The sequence below is a fragment of the Ascaphus truei genome, chromosome 5 (genome assembly GCF_040206685.1).
Source record: "Ascaphus truei isolate aAscTru1 chromosome 5, aAscTru1.hap1, whole genome shotgun sequence".
In the NCBI taxonomy this organism is placed as follows: Eukaryota; Metazoa; Chordata; class Amphibia; order Anura; family Ascaphidae; genus Ascaphus; species Ascaphus truei.
In genome coordinates, this window is record NC_134487.1 from 132118241 (window position 1) to 132139645 (window position 21405).

General features: G+C 45.1%; 1 protein-coding gene across 1 annotated transcript; it reads right to left on the reverse strand.

Moving 5' to 3' along the window:
• Positions 1–15616: 15616 nt before the first annotated feature.
• LOC142495397 (alpha-2Db adrenergic receptor-like) lies at positions 15617–19032 on the reverse strand. Its single transcript, XM_075600857.1, has one exon. The coding sequence runs from the start codon at positions 18260–18262 to the stop codon at positions 17066–17068; it is 1197 nt and encodes a 398-aa protein (XP_075456972.1). The 5' UTR covers positions 18263–19032; the 3' UTR covers positions 15617–17065.
• Between the last annotated feature and the right edge of the window lie 2373 nt (positions 19033–21405).

Consider the following 21405-nt stretch of genomic DNA (forward strand, 5'->3'; position numbering starts at 1 on the left):
TTTTCACACAGCTGTGCTCCGCATCTGATCCTCAGATTGTTCTTCTCTCATATATCTGAGGAAGATATTGTATGTCTACAGACTGAATAAACGTTACATGTTTTCATAACTGCAAAGATCCTGGTGCCCATCATTTTCATCTGCATAAATGCACAGCCTGCGCAGACCAGCACCCCTGACAAGGTAACACATCCCGAGTAGCCAATATCACAGACAGCTATGTAATCTCCCTAACAGCCGGACAGGGAGGGTTACACACACACACACACACACATATATAATATATGTGTAACTTTCCCTGCCCGGCTCTTAGGCTGCGGCCATAGCACGCGCACCTGCACTATATACAAGGCCTCAGGGACTTTATATAGCGGCACTCACAGCAACAGTAACATGCATTGGTGCACTTAAAAAAAGTAAAGAAATAATCAGCATAGAAAAACTAAGCAACTTGAAATCGTAGGAAAAAAGAATGTAATGTTTTTTGTATGCTGATTGTATATATGTATATACTTTTTTGAGAGTGAAGTGTCTTCCTTTTGCTGTGTACACATCTTTGTATTGTTGTGTTTCTGCAAGCACATGTGCAAATATATGTAAGTATCATGTACGTGTGCACCATCTCTTCTTTCTTTCCCAATGCCCAGCATAGCCGCCACATCTCCCCATAACAGTCTGCAAGTGCTTCAGGCTCTAACACAGAGTGCTTCTGGCTCTAACACAGAGTGCTTCAGGCTCTAACACAGAGTGCTTCTGGCTCTAACACAGAGTGCTTCTGGCTCTAACACAGAGTGCTTCTGGCTCTAACACAGAGTGCTTCTGGCTCTAACACAGAGTGCTTCAGGCTCTAACACAGAGTGCTTCTGTCTCTAACAGAGTGCTTCTGGCTCTAACACAGAGTGCTTCTGGCTCTAACACAGAGTGCTTCTGGCTCTAACAGAGTGCTTCTGGCTCTAACACAGAGTGCTTCAGGCTCTAACACAGAGTGCTTCTGGCTCTAACACAGAGTGCTTCTGGCTCTAACACAGAGTGCTTCTGGCTCTAACACAGAGTGCTTATGGCTCTAACACAGAGTGCTTCTGGCTCTAACACAGAGTGCTTCTGGCTCTAACACAGAGTGCTTCTGGCTCTAACACAGAGTGCTTCTGGCTCTAACACAAAGTGCTTCTGGCTCTAACACAGAGTGCTTCTGGCTCTAACACAGAGTGCTTCTGGCTCTAACACAAAGTGCTTCTGGCTCTAACACAGAGTGCTTCTGGCTCTAACACAGAGTGCTTCTGGCTCTAAAAACAAAACAGAAAAAAGCATGAGGGAACAGGCAGAACTCCTGACAAGTGAGACATACAGTTCCTTCAATACCTCTTCCACCTCTCTGCCTGATTTCCTATATAAACATCTCCCTCAATTGCCATATTTTCTCTCAAAATAATCTCACCCACCCTCAACACGCTAAAGTAACATGCCACCTCGTGCAATGTTTCAGGGGCAGACCATTCACATGTAACTTTCAGCGACAGATTAGTGAAGACGTCTGTGTCGTGCATGCGGTGTCATTGCTTAACAGACATTGGGGACTTATGTGTCATCACATATAACGTGTATTGGATAGCAGTACCGATGTGCACAGTCTCCTTATAAGGGTGTGTAAGAAGAGAGCATGACAGAAAAAAATACAGCACAACACTGATTAAACCCTTGAATTGGGATACAGTTCCAGATCAAGCTGAACATTAGTTTGAACAGAGCTTTGTAATGAGTTTGCACACTTGGGTTTACCGTGTGTTAGGGGAATTTACTGATTGGGTTAGAGCAGGGGTTGGCAACCTGCGGCTCCCAAGCCACATGCAGCTATTTCAGCACTTACATGCGGCTCTCCTCCGTCTGCAGGTTGCCGCTCTTCAGCTGCTGCGTCTCTCCCTCACTGGCATTCTCCTGCTTCTCCCCTTCAACTCCCGGTATTCTCCTGCAACTTCATTGAAAATGGCAGCGCAGCATCAAATGACGCCGCGTTTCCATGACAACGGGACACTAAGTCAGGCGGCATCAAGTTGCCATGGCAATTTGACGCCATGTGACATCGAGACACCACGTAGCGTCCCGTTGTCATGGCAACGCAGCATCATTTGATGCTGCGCAGCCATTTTCAATGACGTTGCAGGAGAATGCCAGGAGTTGAAGGGAGAAGCAGGAGAATGCCAGTAAGTCCTTTGTGGAGAGGTGTGTGTGTATATATATATATACCGCTAAAGTAATGAAGGGGTTAACCCCTCCCACTACCACCTGGTAGGCCTAAACATCCACCCTTGGGGCTACTGCCCCCTTTACCCAATCCCTCTACCCACTGTAACCCCCTTACCCTATTCCTAAGGGAAACCACTGCGATTATGCGTGCTGCTAATACCTGTATGCTCATAGGAGGCCTGAGCCTCCACTTCTGGGAGCCTGGGGTGAGCTCTCTCTTAGTGCAGCGCCTCCACCTATGAGGATCCATGCAGTGGCAGGTTGATTCCTCATAGGAACCAATACAATCAGTAATAAACAGTATCACACCAGGTAATATATAACTTGTATTTACTGACACAACGTATAACAATACTATATGATATAATGCAACAACAACCACAACCATGAGTGAGTTCCCCAAAGTACTGAGGGTGCCCTGGGCCCCTGTAACCCAATGTCCGCACGAGCAAGCCCACCTGACGTGTGAGGTAGCACTACCTCCCCATGTGATGTGATGGTACCTTCCTGGTCTCAGGCCAAACTAGGGAATATTGATGGTAGGGTGCTGTTAGGTCCCACGCATCCGTCCTCTATGCTGCCTCCTGCAAGACTCCCGTGTTTCCTGCCCCGTGGAGGATATCAGGAGTCTCTCAAAATGGCCGCTTGCTCCTGGTTGGTTAAAGCGGCCCATGTGACACACCCAAGGCTTCTGGGAAATGTAGTCCCGAAATGCCAAGATGGCCACCACCACTCTTTCCTGATCGCATAGAGCTCTGCAGCTAAACAACTTATCAGTCCCCTGCACAAGAGGCAAGGTAGGGGACTCTGCTACATCCTCCCCCTGGTGGAGAATTCAACGACCCCGTTTGAGAACAATATATGTACAGGCACTTATCTAATTAAAAATTGCATATCATACATACAACTTAACTCAATACAATACGCATCTACATAATATTAAAAATTTCAGTGAGCACGGTCATTATAGAGGCAAACCGGCTCCGAGACAGCTGCTGAGACTCATAGTGAGGTGCCCTTGCAAATCATACGCCAATTGTGTTGGAGGCGTCTCACTCTCTGACTCCAACGAATCTCTTCTCCTGCGTCTTCTTGGTTGGAGAGGCTACCATCGGTTTGAGGCCATGGCCCTCGCAAAAGGTGTGAATCTTGGTTTACATTGTCTCTTATTAGGAATGAAACTCGGACTCCTTGGGTCGAGAGGTCGTTTTGTTGAAGCCGCGGGTGAGGGTACATGGATAACAGGCCCATTACCCACTGCTTCCTCTGGTGGTGCACACCAATCTCCATTTGACCAAGACTTATACACACATTAATACCGGGATTCTAGACTGAGCATAACAAGGTGGGCAAAATAAATTGTAAGTTATTTCTTTTCAGACAAACACACAAATCTTGCACAATTACACTTCATAAAACACTAACTGGGTACAGGGAACGAAACAAAGTCTCTGGGCACCCCTGCAGGTACGCAAGTGGGTGTGCAAATTGATCCGTGTAACAGTTCCTGGCTAGGGGTACAAGTTGCCACACCTATATCTCCGACCAAAAGGAAAAAGTTAATTCAGTCCTTACAGAGTTTGTTCGGGAACCCTTAGCTATAACGAATTCCAGAAGAGGGGCACGATCCTTGGTTATGATATAATTAACCCCTCACTCTCCGAAACCGCTAACGCTGGAACTTGGTGAATCCGATGAAATCTTCAGATGGAACTCCTAGGGACTGGGCAGCAGGCATCTTTATAGGGTTAAGGGTCATATACCTAACATGCACAATCAATCCCTCCCGTGGGAACATTTCTCCCACCTATCCCAGACTTGCCAGTACCTTGCAAAGAGGGCAGAAGTTGCTTCCCGGTTTGCTCTGAGCATGTGCCAACATGACACCTGAGCTACTTAGCATACCGGGCCCAACCTTCTTCCTAGCGACAGCAAGTCTGGGATCTGGCCACAAGGTGTGAACAGCCCATATGTTGGACCGGTTCCTGGTACTTAACAATTTCCTGTCCGTCTTAACACGTAGGGTCTCTGAGGCTTTTCACCTCCGGACTTCTCTAGACACTGAGGCACTGACTGCACAGGGTGCCTTTAAAGTACGGAGATGAGAAATCCCTCAGCTCATCCACCCTTGACATATTTACATTTAACCCCTTCCATCCCAACACGATTTAGGGTTAACCAGCCAGGTATAATGCCTTTATTAGTGGCCTGATTAACCCCCTATCACCACAACGTTTTTTAGTGTTTGGTGTTGTAAGACTGCAAAGTCACGTGGGTGATCTGAGTAGGCTATTTTATTCAGCCAAAATTTGTACAAAATAACTGATCTTTATCTTCAGCATAGATAAAAAAAAATTAAAAAACAAAACAAGTCCTGAGAAGAGCGTTGCCCTTTTCCCAGAAAGTGTTCCAATGTAGCAGACCTTGTTGCAGGCTTCTCTCCCTCCAGAGCTGCAGCATGTCTCCCTGGTTCAGATAGGTATCAGGAACAAGTGGGAGCTCTGGGTTTTTAAAACCCATTAATAATGCACCTGGGACCTGGCAAATTAACTCAGCCTTTTCTCAGGCTGGGATTAACCAGGTCACTACTGAGAATCCTGAGCTATACATAAAACTCCCATGCATAATATCGGGACAGTGAATCCACACTGTCACACTACTCCCCTGATTGTGTGTGGCTGGGGCAATGCACAGTGAAGCTCTACCCTCCACACTTTCTCGAGACTGGAGATCAACATTTGTGTTTTCCTTCCCAGGTCTGTGCTGGACCTCAAACAAGAAGGGCTGGAGGGCCATAAACCACCAGGTCAGCCTAGCATTGGAGTCCTTCATCGAATGTAACCACTTTAGTAGAGCATGATCTGCCACCAGGGTAAAATGGACTCCCACCAGGTAATGTCTTAAGGCCTTAATCACCCACTTCACGGTCAGGCATTCCTTTTCAATCCTATCTCTGAGGTATCGGTCTGTATGAGAAAAGGCCTATTAAAATCTGGACTTCTATGGACGGGACCCTCCGATACATACCTTTTTACCTCCTGGAAAGCCCTCTGGCACTCTCTAAACCAGCGGTGCACAAACTTTGGGGCGCGACCCCCATGGGGGCGCGAAACTGCCTGCGGGGGCGGGTGGTTTACAGAGGCCACACGCACTTCCCGAAGGCACTTAAATTAAGTGCTGGGGGAGCTGCAGGGCTTCTGTAAACCTTTACTTACCTTGGCTCCACACGCATCGCCATGGCAACGCAGCGTCAAATGACGCAGCGAGGTCATGTGATGTCACGTTGCTATGGCAACGTGACATCATGACGTCGGCGTCTAGGTAAGTGGGGGTGAGGGGTGTCGTGGGGGTGAGGTTACCGCCGGCAGGGGGGCGCAGAGAAAAAAGTTTGCACCCCCCTGCTCTAAACCATATCACTTGGTTAGGGGTGCCGTAATTTCAGAATTATTGGTAATGAACCGCTGATAGTACCCTGCTAGTACCTGCATCTTTGTTCGTGGGGTTTCGACTTCTTTCAGAGCAGCTACCTTACTGCTCATTTGTCTCACCATCACGCCACCAATGGCATAGCCAAGGTATTTTGTAGTAGCCTTCCCCAAGGCACATTTCTGAGGGTTTGCAGTGAGCTTGCCTCTCTCAGAGACCTAAGAACTGCCTTTAACTTAATTAGATGAGCCCACCAGTGGTTACTGTATATTACGATGTCATCCAGGTAGGCTGCGGCATAGGCCCTATGAGTTTGTGGAACTTTGTTCATGAGCCTGTGGAAGGTGGCCGGGACCCATGCAGACCGAATGGCATCATCAAAAAATTGGTACCATTTTCCCAAGAGGACTGGTGGGTTGTCCGGAAGTTCTGGTCTGGCAGACGGAGGGGACCGACCCAGCAGGTGGGCCATCCTTTCATTCTGGACTGCCGGCTATTGGCTTATGAGCTGGGCTTGCTCCTGCAATAGTAGTCCGTTTTGCTTGGCCTACTCCTGCATTAGTAGTCTGTTTTGCTTAGCCTGCTCTTGCAATAACACCTTTAAAATGTTTTCATTTTTTTGTGTGGCCCTTTGAATGCAGGGGCCATTTAAAAATCCCACTACAAACACCATATGTTGCAGTAAGACATGTGAATATACGTGGGTGAGCCCAGTAGACTTCTTTATTCAGCCAAACTGTGTACAAAATAACAGAGCATCAGCATAGATAAACAAATGGAAAATCAAGTCCTGAGAAGGGTTTTGCCCTTTTTTCCTGCAACGGCGGTTCAAGTCCAGGATACACAAAGAGCAAGAGTTCCAATGTAACAGACCTTGTTGCAGGGTTCTCTCCCTCCAGAGCTCCAGCGTGTTTCTCCCTGGTTCAGACAAGAACCAGTAACTGGGTTTTTAAAACCCATTAATGAGGCAGCTGGGTTAATTAACCCAACTTTTTCTTAAACTGGGATTAACCATAACACTGCTGGACTCCAGAGCTATACATAAGACTCCCATGCTTAATATTGGAATAGTGAATCCACCCTAATCATGTTGTATTTAATAACAGCTGTGGCCGTTTGTACCTCCAGATATTCATGTTTGTGTTTTATTTAAGGGGTTGTTCAGGGGGTGAGGGAAGTGACATCTCTGGCTCTAATGTCATGCTGTTTTAATATGTCTTATTACTGATCCCTGGTACGCTCTTTGTATTCTCTCTAGTGTTTGTGGGAATTGCACATAGTTTCAGTAGGATTCTGCAGTATTTGTGATAATTACGCGAGGATCCAGTGTTGTTTGGGTGAATTAAGCATGGATCAGGAAATGTTTGTGTGATTTATGCGTGGATTCAGCAGGATTCAGCACTGTTTGTGTGAATTATGCATGGATCTGGCACTGTTTGTGTGAATTATGCATGGATCTGGCACTGTTTGTGTGAATTATGCATGACTGACTGTGTAAAGTAAGCATAGATACGGCAGTACTTGTGTGAATTATGCATGGATCCATCACTGTCTATGATACAGTAATTATGCACAGACCTTGCAAGGCTGATGAGTATTATGTATGCATCCTGTAGGGTCCAGTTTTTACCCACACCCAAAAAATAGCCTGATACATTTACACTTGGAGACTTGTGCTCACAAAGCCAATGTGTCAAATATTTCACATCAAAAAGTAAATTTGTATACTGTATTATATAGTGCCCTCAACCTATCAGACCAATTCTTAAAACTGCGTGGAAACTGCCTTAGCCGCACCAGAAAGTTAGCACTTTCCGTACTTAAGCAAAAAACAATTCCTATTTAATTGTAGTGAGTAATTAGCCTATATTTTCTGCTGGCAAACATCTAAATTGACAGATAATGTGTTACATTGAAAAGTGCTTGCCTGCCATCTCAATCATGCTCTAGATTCAGAACTGGCTGCGGATATACATTTTTTGTATGTAATTTGTGTCATTCACCCTTGTATGAACCATTCCTTTCCTTCCAAATGACCACCCTACTGCTGAGGGGGCCTTTCTCCCTTATCAGTGGGAGAGTGGGAGAGGGAGGCACTGCTACTGTGCTATGTCAAATATCCTGATTCAGTTGTTTAGGAGATAAGTATTTTGCATGTCACAGGAAAGATTTCCTGTTGCATGCAGCTGTCTCTGGAACCTTAATTCTCCAGGACTTATCACTTGCACTTAACAATCACAACATAATACAACATAAATAGCGACCCTGACTTGCAGATGTCAGAGGATGGCATGTGAGTCTCGGTCAATCTGACTTCTGAGTTTATCCAGTTTAAACAAGACAGGGAGTGTACAGCAAACCTCTGCACTTCTCACACAGATGACTGCTAGTTTAGATAGGAGCTGCCTTGAGGCTGTTTCCTGAGAGTATATTTTTACATGAGAAGGAGGAAGTGCACAAGAGCATTAACAGGGCAGATGAGCTCTCTGAGGACGGGCTGATGGATCCTGTGAGAATGTCCATCTTCTTCCCCTGTACTACAGCAAATGACACAGGCCTGGGAGTGAATTGTAATTAGAAAGTGAAATGTAAATCAACAGTGTAACTGCCCCAGCGTAGACACCTGGCACACACACGGCTATCAGTTTGTATCTACATTATCAGCAGTCATGACATAGGCATACACACTAGGGGCGCAGGGGTGGTGGCTGCACACCACCTTTCCAAGGATCTGAACTCCACATTCTCTGCATGAGGGCTACATATTTATTCTGCTGCTGTCTTTACCTGCATGGAAATGGGCAGTTGGGTTTGCTTGTCACTTGACAAAGTGACATTGGATAACCCAAATAGATGTTACCCAGTGGAAGTTAGTGCAGGGCAATTAAATAAGAGGATGACAGGTGGCCAGCCTTACATACTCTGAAGAGTTTGATGCGCCCCTTTATCAGAACAGCTTCAACCGAGATATTACACATTAGGAGCATAGCAACCAGGCCACGTCTATGTAAAATAAACTGTGCTAATAGACTTAATAGAAAAGGTTTGTACAGACGGAAGGGATCACGATTGTCCACCACTGCCCTAGGGGAAAAGAGTGGCACGATCAGGAGGGGCAGGGAGAATTGCCACATAATCTGGGGTCTGTGATGCCCCATGCGGGTAAGTGTCTTCTTCGTCCTTTTATAATTTCCCTGCTGATTTACACAAACTGAAGAAACATCCTAAAGAGGATTAACCTCTTGACCACCAAATTCATTTCTTCACTGCCAGGATTGAATTGTTCTGCAGCGCAGTACGTTGCTGAGCCCTCTGGCAGTGAGCAGGTTAATCCCTTATTCACGGCAAATGACAGCAATCTTTTAAAGAAGATTTTCTTATGCAAAGCTGAAGTATTGCGGGTTAAACTCAGAGGGGAATCCTTCATTGGAGCAGATTCATTTTTAATGCATTGCACAGCCTCCAGGCAGTGAGTAGGTTTAAACCCTTGTAAGATGACGACTGGAAGTCTGCAGCACAAGCCACACACCCCTTTACAACACTGCACAGCATGCATCCTTTGTTATTGTGGTGGCAGAATGTGTAAGTAATTAGTAAGCAACTGAGAGAGCAAGAAATGGGAGGAGATGGCGAGACAGAGCTTTGGTGCCAGAAGTGGCAGGGATTTCTAAATGACCTTATCTGTAATGCACAGGGGGCAATGGAAGGGTGAATTCCTAAACACTTATTGAACATAGGTCCAGATTGATGAAGCTCTGATAGCCTTTTAGATGTTATGTTAACCTAATTTAAGTAAGGCATTTCTTATATAGAACCCGTCGCTCACAGAACACGCAGTAGAAGGCCACATGGTAAGTTAACCAATCTGACTGGTTGACTTACCAGGTGGCCTCCTATCACGTGGTTTAACACGCGATATAAAATTTGGTAGGAGGTCACGTGGTAAATCAGATTGGTTGATTACTACCTAGCCTCCTAAATTGATGTTTGAGGAAGGGCGTCTGCTCATTTTTACAGCATTATTTTTCAACTAATCACTCACTCGACTCCTCTCTCACATAATCCTCTCACATTCAAAATGCGTCTAAAACCTGTTGCTTTTTCCTCCGCAATATCACAAAGATACGCCCGTCCCTCTGTTGCTCGACTGCTAAAACTCTGATTCAGGCCCTCATTCTCTCCCGTCTATATTACTCTAACGTCCTGCTGTCCGGCCTTCCTGCCTCTCACCTGTCTCCGCTACAATCTATTCTAAACAATGCTGCCAGAATCGCTCTACTATTTCCGAAATCTGTCTCAGCATCTCCCCTGCTGGCTGAAATCCCTCTCCTGGCTTCCGATCAAATCCCGCATCTCACATTCATTTCTCCTCCTCACTTTTAAAGCTTTACACTCTTCTGCCCCTCCTTACATCTCAGCCCTAATGTATCGCTATGCACCATCCCGACTCTTGCGTTCTTCTCAAGGATGCCTTCTCTCTACCCCCTCTGTATCTAAAGCCCTCTCCCACCTTAAACCTTTCTCACTGACTGCCCCACACCTCTGGAATGCCCTGCCCCTCAATACTTGACTAGCACCCTCTCTATCCACCTTTAAGACCCACCTTAAGACACACTTGCTTAAAGAAGCATATGAGTAGCACTGTGGCTAATACTATACACATGATGCATAAAGCTTGGCCACCTGCAGCCGCACTTAGCAGAACACCCTCCTACTGTCTCTGTACATTCTTCCTACCTACCAATTAGATTGTAAACTCTTCAGAGCAGGGACTCCTCTTCCGAAATGTTACTTTTATGTCTGAAGCACTTATTCCCATGATCTGTTATTTGTTATTTCTATGATTGTCACGTGTATTACTGCTGTGAAGAGCTATGTACGTTAATGGCGCTATGAGCTATGTACATTAATGGCGCTATATAAATAAAGACATACATACATACATACAATATCTTATAGATGAGATAAGTGGTTTTATTTTATCATTAACTTTTTTGGTGCCAATTAAGCTACCTAGGCTTTCTTCTAGATGGCCTATATAGACTACCTGGCACTCAAGGGGTAAATAACCACTTAGTCTATATTGAAATGTGTATTATCATATTTTTTTTTATGGTATGTTTATTTTGTAATGGTAACATGGCCTATAGCCCTATTCTCCAGCTTTGGCTAACAGAGCTGTGTCATTCATCTAGACGGGGGATATAAGGTGTGTTGGGGTACAGTTGAGGCAGTGATGGGGGTAGGTGCCTGGGGAGGGTGGTATGACCCTGTGCGAGAGGGATGTGGGGATAACCCATTGTTCACAAGGGGGTGGGTAGTCTAGTTTTAGGACTATATTAACCCTTTTGTAGCCTTTTGTCGCCAGCTAGTTATAGGTTGCCCAAAACTAGCTGGTCACCTGGGCTACTCAGGGGTCAATATGTATGTTTAATTTCATGAATTTGTATAATCTAGTCTTGGTACTTTCTCCCCTCTGAGCCTATTTCAGGACAGCATTGCCAAGACCATAGTAACGTCACGGTGTTTGAAGATAACTTAGCATTTTCCTCAAATGACATGATGTTTATGTAGGGTCAAGAATGACCATTATTTCTTCCTACAATTATCTTAGTGAATTAGGCTTTAACCAGGGAAAAGAATGTTTTAGGTTGTGTAAGCTCCATGATTTAACGGATCTTAGTAAATCTAGGCCATAGTCATAATGCATAGTTAATGACGCACTAAATTCTACGCAAGTGCATATAATTTAATGCCCCATTAACTGCACATTACTTATAAGTAGCTGGCTAGGGAGATCACCCACTTCCACACTACCATTGGCAGTGCTGATGTTGACATTGCAGCTCTCATTCTTTATCCAGCCTGTTCAATTTTCTGATCTGATTGGATAGAAAAAACCCACAGAACTGGTTTAGCCTGTTCATGAACGTCGAGTATTGAGACACTGTGAATGCCACTATATTACTACATCATGAGATTGCAGTCCAGTTCTGAGTCTGTACATTCACAATACTATCTGGATTAGGGGGATCCAGAATGCACTGTGACGGGGGGGCTGGGAAACCAGGGCTGGATCAGTCCCACAATAACACAGCATTCAGCGGTTCAAGTTGTTAAATCTTTTATGTATACATAACTTGTGATATACCGCTCACCATGATTCAAATATATATTTCTTATCTTTTTATATATATTTTTTTCCTGCTGGTGCAAAGAGGATAATGCTAACAGACATAAAAACAAATAAGGAGACAGAGTCCTCCTAAAAAGATCCTCCTTAGCTGCACACAAAGCTCGGAATAAATAGCAGGGTTTAAATACCAACTGTATGAGTGATTCAAGTAGCTGTAAGGCTAAGGCCCCGCTCCCAGAGTCAGCGCGCCCGCACTGCAGACAAGCGGGGCGCTGACATACACAGACCGCGATATGCGGTCTGTAGGGAGCGGGAGCGGGAGGTGGGCGGGAGTGGGAGGATTGACAGGGAGGGGGGGCGTGGCTTGAGTGGAGGGACCCGCTACTCTCCCCCCCTCCCTCCACGGACTCGGGCTGGAGCTGCTGATTGAAGGTAAGGGCTGGACCTGCTGATTGAAGGTAAGCAACACACACACGCAGGCACACACACACACACACACACGCAGGCACTCATACACACACACACGCAGGCACTCATACATACACACACACAGACAGACAGAGGCAGGCACTCACGCACTCAGACACACACATACACACACACACACACAGACAGGCACACAGACACACACACACAGACAGAGGCAGGCACTCAGGCACACACATACACACACACAGACAGGCACGCACACACTATGACACACACACAGACAGGCACTCACGCGGCTGCCACTCCACACTCCTCCCCGCTCCCCGAAGCCTCACCTCCCGAAGCCTCCCCTCCCCATTGGCTCACAGCCACACCACGTGACGCGTCAACGCTAGGGAACACCATTCTCTTGTGTCCCATAGCGGCTGACGCGCCACAGCGTGTAGTGAGCTGTGCAGCCAGGGGGGACCGGGACCGGCTCGCGAGGATTCCCCTGCTGGTGGGGAACTCGCGTGTGGCCGCCCGCGCCACCGAGCGCAGCGGGACCGAGGCCTAAGGTACAGGTAAGCAATCGCTCCCAGTACCTGTACCTTACAGCTAATTGAATCACTCATACAGTTGGTATTTAAACCCTGCTATTTATTCCGAGCTTTGTGTGCAGCTAAGGAGGATCTTTTTAGGAGGAGTCTCTGTCTCCTTATTTGTGTTTATGTCTGTTAAATCTTTTAACCTGAACCTGGGCTGAGGTGACCAGAAGAAAATCTATGCTTCAAACCTGGGACAGGTTTGTGGTTTCTTTGTTCTGGGGCTATACATCAAAACTATTTTTACTTCATCTGCATGAGATATAAAACAAACTGGTTAGTAAAGTGTTTTAAATTTGTGAAGGCGACGGCAATGCTGACGTCAGGTTGCGGTCGCTGAAAAAAAAAATCAAATTTAATTGACTTCCGGCGATTGCGACCAAGCCGTCGCGTCGCTCCTACTAAAAAGCGCACGCGGCGGATTCAATGCATTTGTTTTGACGCGACGTTGCCGGGACTATAAGCGCGGCCTAAGTGCTACAAAGATTTGTCGCTTTTACTTGCAGAGATGAAAAAAATCACACAACGTTTTGGGGGGAACCCGTTCGCCAGGGAGAGGGATTTACTTCCCTTGATACATAGCCCTCATTTTGTCTTGATGTTGACTTCACCCTTTTCGTCTACAGATTTAACCCTGATTTACAGGATAAGAGATAACCAGTCCTGCCTCTTTCCTGCTCCCCCGCCCGCGTCCCCCAAATACTCTGAGGTGTCTGCAGTGAGAATGAGAGCTGCAGAACCAGGCTAACCCTGTAAATGACTATCTGTAATGTGCAGTAAATCTGTCCTGGGACCGCTTCTCTTTTCTCTTTACACACACTCTCAAGATGACCTTTCACATCTCTTGGGTTCAAATATCACCTCTATGTTGATGACACACAAATTTACTTTTCAACACCTGGCCTTACACCTGCTGTACAGACCAAAGTCTCCGAATGTCTCTCAGCTATATCATCCTGGATGGCCCTTCGCTGACTCAAACTTAACATGTCAAAGACTGAACTTCTCATACATTCTCCCGAGCCTGGCCCTACTACCTCCTTCTAGATTAATGTTGGCAGTACTATCATATACCCAGTATCACAAGCATGATGTCTAGGGGACACATTTGACACATCCTTCAAATTCTCCACTCACATTCACAATGTAGGTAAAACCTGTTGTTTTTTCCTCCAAAACATTGCAAAGATACGCCCTTTCCTCTGTTGCTCTACTGCTAAAACTCTGACTCAGGCCCTCATTCTCTTCCGTCTCAACTAATGTAACCTTCTGCTGTGCGGCCTTCCTGACTCTCACCTGTCTCCCCTACAATCTATCCTAAACGTTGCTGCCAGAATCACTCTACTCTTTCCTAAATCTGTCTCAGCGTCACCCCTGCTGAAATCCCTCTCCTGGCTTCCTATCAAATCTCGTATTACAATTCTCCTCCTCACTTTTAAAGCTTTACACTCTTCTGCCCCTCCTTACATCTCAGCCCTAATTTCTCGCTATGCACCATCCCGACTCTTGCATTCTGCTCACGGGTGTCTTCTCTCTACCCCCTTTGTATCTAAAACCCCCTCCTGCCTTAAATCTTTCTCACTGACTGCCCCACACCTCTGGAATGCCCTTCCCCATAATATCCGACCAGCACCCTATCTATCCACCTTTAAGACCCATCTTAAAACACACCTCCTTATCGAAGCATACAGGTAGCTCTGTGGCTCTTACTATACACCTCGACCGTGGCTCCTTGCAGACGCACTTACCAGAACACCTTTCTACTGTCTCTGTACGTTCTTGATCACTTAGATTGTAAGCTCTTCGGGTCAGTGAATCCTTTTCCTAATGTTACTTTTACGTCTGAAGCACTTATTCCCATTATCTGTTATACCATTATGTCACGTGTATTACTGCTGTGAAGCACTATGCACATAGATGGCGCTTTATAAATAAAGATATACATACAGTACATACATTTCTGTCCCTCTCATCCATAAATGTCTCAAAGCCCTTCACTATAATCCGGTGCAGTTTGATATCCTAGCTTGGTAGAATGGCAGCTAGAGCATGCTGTGTGGCTTCTCACATGCCTGTTCACTCTGTGCCAGAGGACAATCTATCCTTTTTATGGACAGTCTCAAAATAATTTACTGTATACGGCTGAGAAGTTACATCTCATTTAGGAAAGGGAAAATAAACAGGATGCAACAGACAGATAGGAGGAAAAGAGAGGGTGGGAGCTCTGGAAGACAAAAGGAGAATATACTGGGAAAGGTGCACATGCGAAGAAGAGAAAATGTGTCAGATAGTTGTGCAGAAAATAACGTTGAAATAGGAAATAATTATAGCTTTGTTATATCTTCCAGTGAACCATATACAGTTCAAAGCCACAAACATGTTGGCTAATTGTCCCTTTCTCAGCAAGTGCAGAGTTTACTTCTCAAGCATTTGACAGATCCCCTACAACAAAGACAATACACCACACGACATAGAACAGTATGTGCATACTGTATTCGCTCCCTTTGCTGTGTGATATAAAATCAATGTCTGCAGTGTGTAACCTTTCCTTGCAAAGGTGTTTGTATTTCCCCATTACATAGTGAGGAAATACACAGAATCTACCCGTTAAAGGCATCACCTGCTGGCACAGGGGCACAGAGGGGCACAGAAGAGGTCATGGTTCCACCTTGCCATGCTTTTGTGTGACTGCAGCAGTGTCACATTAAGTGTGGATAATTTATATTAAACACAAAGAATTCTAATGGGTTACTCAGACTAGATTTCTTAATAAGTAATGAAAACACACATTTTTATGGACTGTACATGTTTAATATTGGTGATGATATTTTAATTAAAAAAATAGCTACATTATATACATACAGATAAGCAGTAAGTGCTCCTCCACAGGCATATCTGGCATATACATCACAAAATTTGCACGGAGGTGTCTATAGGAAGACAAGCAAATACTAAAGTGATCTTACTAATGACATTTGGGTGCTGTTTCTAGTAACGAAACAATCTTGAGGCAGATTTAAGGGACTTGCCACAAATGTTTTATTTTAAGAAATTTCTCGATGGTGCATTACACCCTTTGCCCACCCACCCACCCCCTTTTACCTTCATGTGGGGTGGGGTGGGGGGGCCGAGAGCAGATCTGCGTTAGTTTCACCCCTGGGACCCACTGGTTACCGAGATACATACCGGGAAAGGTACTTCAGCATATTTAAATCGCCCTTCGTCACACGGACCAATGAGAAGCCGCGATGAATGACATTACGGCTTCCAATTGGCCCACGTATTGCGGGAGACTTAAAATGCCATTTTGTTTCTTCTGGTAAGGACGGTACCAGCACTACCTTTATAAGTATGTCTCTTGGGAACCGAGCGGTCCCCAGAGAAGAAATGAATGTGATTCAGCTCCGTGAACCACCTGCATCCCATCATGTAAAATAAAGGGGGAGGTGGGGGGGGGGAGGGAAATCAAGCAGGGGGCAGTGTTCCTTTAAAACTCCTTGGATGCCAGAGGAGCCTGCAGCCACTGTTACGCCTTATTACACATTGTTACGCTTTGTTACACATAGCATTGCTGACCTCTCTAGCAGCAAAGGGGTCAAAGCAGGAATGATACCATAAACAAAACATTTTTGAGAACAACTCAGGACACTAACATTCTTACTCAGAATCAGCGCCCTACTTTTCTGTTTTTCTAATTAAATAATTAGGCAGTACCATTTTCCTGTGTTATAAGCATATATGTCTGGAGTGCTATAGTGCAAAACAGAAGGAAGATTTGCTGTAGAGAGTATAAAAAAAGGCATGTTAAAAAGTTATAGTTATAGAAAAGTTTTTTTTTTTTTTAGTTTCTTTTCAAATTAACTACTTTATTCTGCTGAGTCAAATCAGCCTCAAAATAATTTCAGAAATACACATAACACCAAAAATGGCATGAATAGCACCACTTTGATATGTCTGTTTACCTTGATACATCCATGATAAATCATACCCTCTTCTGGAGTTCAAGTCACATTATAAAGTTGGAATGTTTGATTTTGAATGGGCCAATTTCCGAGGCATACTAACCTGCTCTCTGACCAAATAAATGTTCCTATCTCAGCTGTACCCACAAGAAGCATAGGGTCCTGTCCAAAAAGACTACCCATTTCCAAAAAATAATTCCCCCCCTCCCAACCCCCCCCTGTGCTGTTGGATCCATTAATGTCATGAGCCCCAGATGCCTCTAAGAGAAGAGATAGGCAAAAGTTTCTCACATGGTGCTTCTGGAAGTGCGGGTGAGGATTCTTTGAAAGGCCTTGCGAAAATCCCTGTTAAAGACAGTGTAGATGACGGGATTGAGGCTGCTGTTCAAGTATCCAATCCAGAAGAAGAAGTTGAAAAGGGCATCTGAGATGCCACATCTCCCTTTGCACACAGACTCCAAGCTGTAGGTGAAGAAAAAGGGGAACCAGCAGATGACGAAGCCACCGATTACCACAGCCAGTACAAAGGTTAACCTCTTCTCTCGCAGCTGTGTCAAGCGAGTCTGAGAGATGGAGATTGACTGGTCTCTCCTTTGCTGTCCACGGTTTACAGGCCATGAAAGCCTCTTGGCTTTGCCGCTGTTGGTCCTACCATTCATCCTATCATGTGGTCGGTTGGGAAACCTGTGTGTTGAAGATGTGCTCTCTTCCATATCCATTTCTTCTGGATCATGGTTGCTGTGTGTACTCTGGTATCTTATGCACTCTTGGTCACAGCAGGAGCCAGTTGGAACATTGTTACTGTCAGAAGCTCCATTCCTGAGAGTAGACACCGAAGAAGCCCGGTGCTTGGCTACACGGTAGATGCGGCAGTACAGCAGTATCATAATGAGGCAAGGAGCAAAGAAGGAAACGGTGCAGGAGAACAGGACATACCAGGTGTCATCATTCAAATTACACTCCCATGCCTTATGCTTGGACTTCAGCAGTGGTGGGAAAGAAATGATGGCAGAGACCAGCCAGATTACTGCAATCATACTCTTGATCCTCTTAGGTGTGCGCTTCATATTGTACTTGACTGCTTTGGTCACAGACCAGTAACGGTCAATGCTGATTGCGCAGAGGTGAACGATGGAAGAAGTGCAGAATAAGACGTCCAAGACCAGGTACAAACTGCACCATACCCTTCCAAAGTGCCAGTAGCCCATGACCTCTCTGGCCAGAGAGAAAGGGATGATCACAACACCCACTAGAATGTCGGCTGACGCCAATGAAACCAGGAACAGGTTCTGTGGGGCCAGCAGAGCCCGACTGGTGAAGATTGCCAAAACCACAAGAATGTTGCCCACCACTGTGGACAAAATTATGGATCCAACAGAAATGATAATTAGTGTGGTCTCCAGTGTGGTATAGGGCAGGCTCCACTGGCTATGATTTCCAGATGCATTATAGGATCCGAGGAAAGCAATAGTGGTTAGCTCCATCTCAGTTACATGTTAAGAACAGGAGAAGGCATCATGGTGTTGAGTGGGTTCACTCAGTCTAGCAGATATATAGTATCTTATATATGTGAGACAGAGTACCTTGTGGAATAGATCAGTGATGGTCTGCTTATTACGATTGGGGAATTTCATGAAGATTTGTTGTCAGCGCTGTATCTAACATTCTTCTAGTTTTATGATTGAGAACATGAGTGCTGTGAGTGTCAGAGTAAGGATCTTAGTGCCGAATGAGTGAGGGAGCAAAGTCTGTGACTAGGTTTTACTCACAAATGTTGCAGCCCAGAAGGACCTCAGCTCTCCTCCAGTCCAGGCAAGATGTCCAAGGCTACCTTCATGTAGTGAATCCAGCAAAACATGAATTTGCTGACAATCAAAGCGTATTGAAGTTCCCTCTTAAAGAATGGATCTCAAGTGCTTTTCTTTTCTCTCATGCTGCTGCTTTCTGTTTGCTTGTCCTACTTGGCTGCAGTGAAGGGTACATTTCCCTTTGCTTGAGTTGGGAGTCAGAGGGAAGGGAGCAGCAGCTGGAAGTTTTTTAAATCCCCACTTCTGAGCCTCTGAAAGCAACCTCTTCCCACTGCAGGGGAGCTGACATCACACAGCCCAAGCATAATCATCACAGAGACCAGGCACACCTCATCCTGTTTCTCAGCCAAATGCATATACAGGTTCACACTAACTTTTTCACTGCTGGAGGACTGCTGAGCACTGGAGAGCATTAGCTTACAAGCACTGCTCTGAAAGACTAGCAGCAGCAGAGGGGCTTAGGGAAAAACCTTGCTAGCATGTACCATCCCACTAACATATTCTGGGAGGGATTAGTTTTATGAAGTGTAGACAGTATAGTGAAGTACATGGAAGGGAAATAAATATTTTGTTAGAGAGAGAGAGAGGAATCAGAGACCATTTTATAAAATGGCAGTTCTGTGCATTGATACAACTTTTCACACAAACTTCTATATGACCTTTACACAGATGTCTGTTCATCTTTCCATTCACTCCCAATATGTATAAACTTCGTTTCCTCGCCTACCCTCCCCCTCCACTTGTAGAGGGGCGATCCCTCAGGGGACAGTTGGAGAAAATATTTATCTGCGGAAATATTTCTAGAATATTCATTTGAGGAGAATCTGAAAGCAAAAGAAATCTGATGGGAATCTCCATTTCCTTATGTTCCTTTAACCCATCTGGGCAACTTACATGCATACAGTACATGTTCATATTTTTGCATTCTCTGACATGCACACCTTCCCCCACAAAAACTCCCCTTCCTCATGGAGATAGGTGCAGTAAAATGGTAGGGTCAATAGAAAATATGCCATCCCTATTTGGACAGATTTTGAGACTACATTAGAATATAGTATCATAGAAATAATGCAGACAGTGATTAACTGCACAACAGGACCCCAGTGCATTTTCAGTACTATATTGCAGTCAAGAGCAGTCAAGAGCAGCCAAGCACTTTGGGTAATCTGTATATCATTTCCTATTTAAGATTATTCTAATAAACGTTCAACATTCGCTAGCTTTCAGTAGCCCCCAAGTTGTCACAACATCCCATCAAGTGGATTCAATACAGTTTAATAATAATAAAAATAATAGGGAGCTCCTGCGAATACTGGGGTACTTTCGGTTTATAAATTTAAAAAAAGTAGGGGTACTCTATACACTTAAGTATTATCAGACTTTGACCACTGGTATATATTTTGCCCCATTTACAGTATGTAATTAGGAGTTGGCGATGAGCAAAGTAATTCACATATAATTTAATATATCAAAGTCTGAGTCTGTGTTTCCCCTTCTTCTTTTCCAAAATCTCCAACAAGTCAGAGATGGAGTACATTTCACTAACAACTTACAGCCATAAGAAGGCAGCCCAATACAAATTTGCAATGCATCAAATGAAACGTTTCTGTTTTGATACATAGACCTTTCAGTCAGACGTCCGAGAGCTGGAGTAGGCCTGCAATTGCACAGAGGACAACTAAGGTCCAAGAGACTGAAACAGTGAAATCTAGGTTGTAGAATACATGTTTATTTTATTTGAAAAGTACTGACTTCAACGAGTGAGATTGCTGAAGCTTTGATTCGAAAAACAGAGGAACTAACTCCCAACGTGAGAGACACCGAAAGTTTTTCCTCTTGTTTCTCCATCACTTGGTAGCAAAGAGAAGCATGGAACCTACTTGTTGTATTGTCCTGCTCTGCAAATGTACAGTGTGTGGCTGTCTATAAGCATATAATTACATTAAGTACCCACTAACTTGTCAGGGAAGCTTGAATGAGCATGAAAGTATAAGTGACTTATGAATTCCCATGTGCCTTGCAAAAAAAAAAAAAAAACGAGCTACCGAAGTCAGAGACTGAGCTGAGTGAGCAAGGGCTGCCTTTAGGATGTGCGTGGTAGCAGCAACAATTAGTGCTGAAAATTAGGTTGAGGAACTCAAATAAATAGAGGCCTATGTACTGAGATCATACTGTATTCGAATTTTTGTTTTGCTTCAAAACTTTAATGGTAAAAACAAGAACAAACCTTCACAAAATGTGTGTCATATGTGTGAACCCGGTGTTCCCCCACCCTGTGAGAGATTTCACTGTTACCTGTACTCTCGTTATGCTGTACCTGTGAGGCTTACAGGATTGCCGAGTGTCTGCCGACGTTAGTCGGGAAGACAGGACAGGCTTTTGGATATAGAGCTCTCATCTCGTTCTGGGTGCAGCGCCTCCATTCCCCGCAGGCCCCATCAGTGCTGGGTGCAGTCCCTGCAGGAAAACCATCTTGCACTCCCCTTGAAACTGCAGTCACAGGCAGGAGTTTAAAAGCAGCAACTGGTCTTTATTCTTCATAGTACAACAGTACACAGCATACAACAGGCACACTCTTCTTAGGGTCCCTGGACTCAACCCCCAGGGCTTGACGCCCCAAAGGTCTATCCTTTGCTCCCCTACTCCCTGGTGGAGTAAGGGTTAGTATCCCACTCCCCTGCGGGAGGGGAAGGAAGGTGGCCAGAGCCCTGGCTCCACACTTTGTACTCCACAGCAACCCACTAACTTTTGCTCTGCAACCCCTTATGTACCCAGGGGGAGGGTCCTAGATCTGAGCCCCTGATAGGGCAGCACACAGG

Excerpts from the sequence above, each read along its gene's own strand:
- LOC142495397 (XM_075600857.1), bottom strand. The coding sequence starts at position 18,262 with ATGGAGCTAACCACTATTGCTTTCCTCGGATCCTATAATGCATCTGGA.